At 31.0% G+C, this 7,949-nt stretch overlaps 1 protein-coding gene across 1 annotated transcript; it reads right to left on the bottom strand.

The window, feature by feature from the left end:
• Window positions 1-332: 332 nt before the first annotated feature.
• BDR25DRAFT_288333 (uncharacterized protein) lies at window positions 333-1,218 on the bottom strand (the record flags this gene model as incomplete). The annotated part of the gene is made up of 2 exons (XM_033688383.1): window positions 333-892; window positions 948-1,218. The coding sequence occupies 2 exons, from the start codon at window positions 1,216-1,218 to the stop codon at window positions 333-335; spliced, it is 831 nt and encodes a 276-aa protein (XP_033546715.1).
• Window positions 1,219-7,949: the final 6,731 nt, after the last annotated feature.

Genomic DNA, 7,949 nt, shown 5'->3' on the forward strand with positions numbered 1-7,949 from the left:
TCAGGCATTTTACCTTTTCGGCGTGGTATCACCAGTATTCGACCTTTGGGGTGTGTTTTTAGCTTGATGGTTCGGTAAGTGATTAGACGCGTACGTGACCATGAGCGGAGATAGGTACGGGCACTTGATTATGCACCGCCAATATAAAAGCCCGTGCTGTACACTAGGCTCGCCGGTATTTGTCAATACCTCAGCCATGCTTTTCCATGAGGATTCTTTGCTCCAGTTAGAATTGTATCGCGTTGATTCTCTAGTACCTATCCTAGCCTACCAATATATTCGATGCTCTATCTTTTCTAACACCTCACAGTCCCCAATCATATAATTCCAACTTAGAACTTTGCTGGAGCGTTGGAAACAAATACCGACAGAACCGCCGCATAAGCAGCGGATACCGCCATCATCTCAAAGCTGGATACCTTCAAAAAGAGCGACACGAGAAATGATAGAATGAGAATGCAAACCGAGACAACAATAAGCTGGACATTTTTTGAAGACTCGTGTGACAAGATAGCTAAGGGAGTTACTAGAAAAACAGCCGTCAACGCTGCAGTCGTTACACGTCCGATAACCTCAGCTATCAATATCGTGTTCTGATAGGACCAGCGGTGGTGTCCAGAAAACGACCCGAGACCTTCGTCATTGCTCTGTGACTTTCTCGACAGTTTCCAGTACCGAAATTCTCGCAGGTATCTGTGAAACCAGCGCTGGAATGGGTCCGTCCTGGATCGCGTCCCCAGGTCCACCCTGAGCAACCTAGTCTTGTACACTTCGTACAGACTGAGGTCACCGTGCATGCTGGACAGCTTCTCGTCATCGATTAATGAGAATGTCTCCATTGTCATAATGTTGTTGAAGGCTGCGAGTGCTTCATCTGTTGAGTTTTTGTCAGCTTGGGCACTCCAAGCGTAGATATCGCTCCACACCATATTGTCTAAGAAGGTCACGCAGTTTTAGGATAAAGCTTTGATTTATACTATCGTTGATATTTGGTACCTCTGTGTCCCTCTTAACATGATTGAGGCCCAATCGGTCAGTGGGCGAAGGGCTTAGGCCCTGGCTCAGGCCGACCTGGTAAATGGTATGATCCATGTTGGCGATCTCATGTTCGAGGAGGCGGAGGTTTAATAGATGCGTAGTTTTGAAACGACGGAAGCCGTGGAGCGTAAGATTATTGTCGGCAGTACTAGCTATCCAGCATTTGCGAAACCTCTCCATATTGTCTTTAGAGGTAGGAGATATAGGCTCGGTCGGTGATTCAGCCATAATACAGTTATGCTTGGAGGAATCAGGTTGATTGAACAATCTTTGAACGAAAGTGGGGTATTTGAGCTTTGGGAAAACAAATATAACATTAGAGGGTACAAGACGCTTTTACGGTAGCGTTACGGCGTCCTTGTGGCTGGCCGTCCAGTCTGGCCTACTCAGCAAAATATTGTAAAGCCAGTCGGCGCAAAACTAGCTGCGAGCATCGCTGACCGGTAGTAAATATTCCTGCGCCTGATTGACGCCTAGTGCTGTCGAAAATGTGAGGCAGCCCATCAACACTCGAGACGCGGAGGCGTGTTGTAGCACAGCCACTGACGGACAGTCCAATGACGCATCTATTATATGCAAAAATCGGGGCCTTTCTTGGCACTGCCCTCAGGAATTTTTTTCCCCTACTAAAATTATATAAGAGATTAAAATTTTAACAAGATCTACTATATATTAATAAAAACCTAATAGAACTACCTTAGGTAAGTTAAAGCTTTTATTTTATATAAAGAAGTGTGTATACTAACTTTTTTAAGAGTAACAACGTGTTAGGTTATAATGTATCGCGCCTATAGCATCTCTAGCCTTCCTTGTTAGCTCTAACAACCCTAGTATATTAAACTAAGTAGTTAAGAGCTTAATAATTACATTTATATAAACATTTATTAGTTTCTTTTACTTAGGTAGTCTAGAATTACTATTACTAACTATAAAGGCTACTTTCTTTATGCAGTTTAAAATGTAGAGAATAACTTAAAAAACTATAGTAGCGTCTGTAAACTACTAACTATAAAGCTTAGAAGACCTACTAAGATTAGTAATAAAAATAAAAAAGCTCTATTTAAGAAATTAGTCTATAGTAAATAAAGATACTAGAATAAACAAGTAACGTACTTTACAGGCGAGTTGCTCACACACCTAAGTTGCTTACTTTTGCTAAGACCCTACTAAACTACCCTTTCTATACTAATGCATTCTCTATAACACTACTTCAACGCGCTAAAAGAATATTAGATATAGCTTACACTCTAAGCTTTTAAATAAGACATAAAACTCTTAAAAAAATATGCTATAGCTATGTATAAAGTTTTATAAAAGATAATAAATAACTATAGCGCTAGACAACCTTTATAAGCTAATTCTACAGCTAAATTATAAAGGCTAGGTAATAAAAAGAAGCAGGTAATTATTAAGACTATACTTAAGCTATATGCATAAGAAATTTCCTCTTAGATAGCATTTATAGCTAATATAGCTAATTTTTTGCGCGCTAAGCATAATCTAGGCTATGTTTACATAAACTAGCTTAGTACATTTATAAAGTGTTATTTAGAGCTTAAAGTAACATTTAAGTGTAAGTATAACTATAAAAAAGCTTTTTATAAGAGTTTTAAAGTAATTTAGAGTAGGTTTAGCCTTATAGAGAATATTAAAGCTAAGTATAGCATCTAGAATAATAACATGTATAACTTTAGTAAAATAGAGTTTATAATTAGCTAAATATTTTTTAACTATACTTATACTTAAAACTTTACTTTAAGCTCTAAATAACACTTTATAAACATACTAGGCTAGTTTATGTAAACATAGCCTAGATTATGCTTAGTGCGCAAAGAATTAGCTATATTAGCTATAAATGCTATTTAAGAGGAAATTTCTTGCGCATATAGCTTAAGTATAGTCTTAATAATTACCTGCTTCTTTTTATTACTTAGCCTTTATAATTTAGCTGTAGAATTAGCTTATAAAGGTTATTTAGCACTATAGTTATTTATTATCTTTTATAAAACTTTATATATAGCTATAGCATATTTCTTTAAGAGTTTTATGTCTTGTTTAAAAGCTTAGAGTGTAAGCTGTATCTAACATTCTTTTAGTGCGTCTAAGTAGTGTTATAGAGAATGCATTAGTGTAGGAAGAGTAGTTTAGTAGGGTTTTAGCAAAATAAGTAACTTAGGTGTGTGAGCAACTTGCCTATAAAGTACGTTATATTAGTTATAAATAAAGTAAGGTGTATATATCTTTTAATCTACTATTTTTTGTTACCTTAAAGATTATAAATAAAGTAAGTGTACATTATAGCTTTTTTTTACTTAGCTATAATAAAGAGCTTTAAGAGCTTTATTATTAATCTTTTTATTATTTTACATAAGATAATTTAGTGTTTTTTAATAAGTTAATTTTTAATAAAAAAGACTAGCTAGTAGTATAAGGCTTATAAGCCTATAAGCTATAAAAGTTAATATACCTAGAATATACAGTGTAGGAAAACATAGGCTATTCTTTTAGCCTATATAGTAACGTACTTCACAGGCGAGTTGCTTACACACCTAAGTTACTTACTTTTACTAAAACCTTACTACACTACTTTTTTTACACTAATGCATTTCTAATAACACTACTTAGATGTGTTAAAGAAATATTAGATGTAGCTTATACTTTAGGCTTTTAAATAAAACATAATACTTTTTAAGTAACACACTACAGCTATTTATAAGGTTTTTTAAAAAATAATAAGTAACTAACACACTAAATAACCTTTTTAAGCTAATTATATAGCTAACTTATAAAAGCTAGATAATAATAAAAAGTAGGTAATTATTTAGCACATACTTAAGCTAAATATATAAGGATTTCCTCTCTAGCTAGCAGCTATAGCTAATATAGCTAATTCTTTACACGCTAAGTATAATATAGGCTATATTAGCATAAACTAGCTTAATATGTTTATTAAGTGTTACTTAAAGCTTAAAGTAAAGTTTAAGTATAAGTATAACTATAAAAAAGCTTTTTATAAAAATTTTATAGTAATTTAAAGCTAGTTTAACTTTATAAAAAATATTAAAGCTAAGTATAGCATCTAAAATAATAACATGTATAACTTTAATAAAATAAGGTTTATAATAGGTAAAATATCTACTAGAGCAGTTATTATAAATTTAGAGAGATAAAAATAGCTAAAAGCAGTCTAGCTAGGTAACTAGAAGTAGATAACAGCTATCTAAAGCATTAATGCTAAAAAGTAGGCTATTTTACTTTTTATTATCTTTTAAAGTAGTAACTACTTTTTAAACTAGTATAAAAAAAATCTACTTTAAAATTAAGTTATATAATCTCTAAGCACAGCTAGACTACTAATTAGCTTAGTCTAGACTAGTTAAAGCACTTTAACGCGCATATAAAGAAGTATACTATTAGCAGCTACTATTTACTAGTTATTAATAGCTATAAAAGCTATAACTTACTTTATTTTTAGTAATACTATAAAAATAATAAAATTATTACTATTTATATACTTTTTTACTTATTACACTTTTTATAGCTACTTAATGTAGTGTAAGGCCAGGATAGCGCTTACGTGTAAGGCCGAGATGGTGCTTACGTGCGACAGGTATATATACTATTCTGTACGCAATAATTAACGTTAGTTAATTATTTACACCTTTTTAGTTATATTAGCGTAGTAGTATAGAGCTCTATTCTTACATAATAATTAACTAACAATAAGGACAGTTGCGCGTTTAACCCACACCTTAGACAGCTTTGCTAGTTGTTAGACTAAAACGTAAGGCGGCCTCTTCTAGCGCCACGTTGTAGCTGCTAGGAGGTCTAGTGTGTATGGCTTAGCTGGCGTGGTCACTGAGCGTTGCGTCGTGTTTATCTCGCGCCTCTGGGCCGCAGGTGGTCAGCCTCTGGCCGGTAACCGAGACATGCGCATAGGCGCCTCTGAGCTGCGGGTAGGTCATGTGACGCCTGGGACATGCGTCTGCTAAGAAGGGGGATAATGTAAGGCTAGGATAGCGCTTACGTGTAAGGCTGAGATGGTGCTTACGTGCGACAGGTATATATACTATTCTGTACGCAATAATTAACGTTAGTTAATTATTCGCACCTTTTTAGTTGTATTAGCGTAGTGGTACAGAGCTCTGTTCTTACATGTAGGTTGTTTTACTTCTTTAAAAAAAGTGTATAAGTGCTAAGCTAAAAACCTTATAACTACATAACTAAATTACTTATATTATAAAAATAAAGTTTTTACTATGCTTTAAAGTAGCTTATAATGCTATAATTACTTTTAGTAATATTTAAGAAAAGTTTTAAAGCGCTAGATTAGTTTCTTTTAACTTATAATAAGTTATAATAAGTCTTAATATAAAGTTGCGCACTTTATTACTACTACTACTTATATATAATAAGCTTTAGTAGTTATAAACCCTAAGTAATACTTTAAAACTTAGGTTATAATTAATGCTTATAAAAATAAAAATTTAGAAGTATATAAATAGTTTACTAACTTTTATAGTTAAGGTGTTTAAAAAAGTTTTAAAAAGGGCAGTAATAATTATATATAAGCTAGTGTTAGTATAATAGAAAATTACTAAGCTTTAAGCAGCTAATAAGGCTACTATATAACATAAATTACATAAAAAAAGCAGATTAAGGCAGAAAAAACTTTAATAATTTAAAAAAGCCTACACTTAACAGCTCTAAAAGAGTTTAAAGCGCGCAGTAATAAAAAAAAGGTAAAGAAGCAGGTGTACGCTAAAGTAGGTAAGCTATTCTAAAGGCGCTGTAGATAGTGCAATTAGACTAGGCATAACACATAAATGTGTAAGCAAGAAGTAGAAGTAGTATCTAAATAATATTCTAGGCTGTACTGTACTATATAGTGCTAGAGCAGGTTGTTATAGGCTATAATAGAGTTTATTAGGGTAGGGTCTTAGCAAAAGTAAGCGACTTGGGTGTGTAAGCAACTCGCCCGTGAAGTACGTTAAACAGTTACCTGCTTTATATAGAAATAAAAAAAGTTATTTTAACTATAAAAAGTTTATTAATTAAATTAAGTAGTACTTTTTTTTACACTTTAAGTAACTTATAAGACCTAGCTTATAGTTATAATTTTTAATAATGTCTTAATTTATTAAAATAAAGCTGTTATAACTATTTTTAAAGCTACTAGCTATATTATCTGCTTTTTTTTACTATACTTACTTAACTATAGTTTTATTAAGTTAACTTTTAAAGTATTAAAAGCTTAGATTAAGAAGAACTATTTATACTATTAGTAGTAGTATATAAGCTTTAGCCTGTTTTTTAAAAGCGTAATTAAGAGTAGTAAGTGTAATTCTTTTACTAGAAAACACTTTATATATGCTGCTAGTAAGCTATATATTAAGCTAAAAAAAAAGCTTAATTATATAAAAGCTAAAATTTATGCTTAATAAGGTTGTAATAAGAATTTTAAGGATAATAAAGACTATAAGAAGGTTAGGCTATAAAATAATATAGATATTAAATTTTTAAAAAACCTATTTAGCTACTTAAAACTTTGCTTTTATAAAAATTTTAAGTTTATTAAATTATTTTTTTAGAACTTAATTTTTGCCTTACTATTATATAAATATTTAATTAACTTTAAGTAGTTTAATATTTAAGTTTAAATTAATAAAGTTTTTTATAAAAATATTATACTATTTTATTTTTTAACTTAAACAGCGCTTTTACTACTACTATGTATAGTTTACTTTAAAAAATTAACATTTTTTTAAGATTTTTTAATGTCTATCTTTAATTTGTTACTATATTCTATGCCTGTATATAGTTTTTATAATTTTTAAGTAGTTACTGTTTAATAAGCTAGTTAAAAAACTCTTTTACTAACACCTATAAATTATTTTTTCTGCTGCTAGTAATAGAGCTTAAGCTTGTTAGATTGAAGCACTGTTTCTAGGCTTCCTAAGATGAATGATAGGTTTTAGATATGATGTATCGAATGATTATTTATTGTATTAATTAATAGATCTTTCTTTTTCTTTTTGTCTGCTCTGCTCGTGTTGCTCGGCTTTGTTTTTCCGGTCCGAGTCCCTCGCGCACTAGCCCCATGCGCGACTAGCTGCAACATGCAGCAATTTGCAGCAACATACTGTTTAAGCTTATTGCTTGTACTATGTAGCAGCTTTCGTCCAGCGTTCCTCCTGTCTTGACAGTAGGTGCGCATATCTAACAAAGCTTAGTATAAGTATAGGTTATTTAAAAGTCTCTAGGCAGAGAGTCTCTAGGCAGAGAGTACCTATTAAGAGAGTAAAAAGTAGATAAAGCATATTTAAAGGCGTAAATAATAAGTTACTAAAACTTAATATATTATTATTAGTTAACTAAAGCTGTTATTAAAGCTGCTGCTGTTAAAAAGCTTATTATTTTATTTTTTAAGCTTTTTTTTATTTCTTAGCAGCTTTTTTTATAGCTTATAGTTTCTTTTAGATTTTATGCTTTTTTATAGCTTTTATTATTTTTTTAGGATTATTTTTACTACTTAAAAATAATAAGAAGCTATAACACTTTTTTTTATTACTTATTATATAAGTTAACTTTTAGCTAGTTACTTATTAACATTTACTAGTATTATATAAGCTTTATTAGTACCTAATTTATATATGCTTAGCTTTTAAAAAAGTTTTAAGCTTATAACTTTAAATTTATGTCTCTTACAGTGTAGTGCTTATAGGTAGCCTAGTAAATGTAGTAAAAGTACTTAAAGTTATTATAAGTTAGAACATAGCATTTTTATATATAAAAGATCTAACTCTAGCTATTAATACTAGTAGTAAGATTCTAAATTTTTTAGTAAGTATAATTTTTATTTAATAGCTACTATGTTTACTAGAGTAACTTTTCTTTAAAAGCTAAAGTAA

The sequence above is a fragment of the Lindgomyces ingoldianus genome (assembly GCF_010093535.1).
Source record: "Lindgomyces ingoldianus strain ATCC 200398 unplaced genomic scaffold BDR25scaffold_19, whole genome shotgun sequence".
Taxonomy (NCBI): Eukaryota; Fungi; Ascomycota; class Dothideomycetes; order Pleosporales; family Lindgomycetaceae; genus Lindgomyces; species Lindgomyces ingoldianus.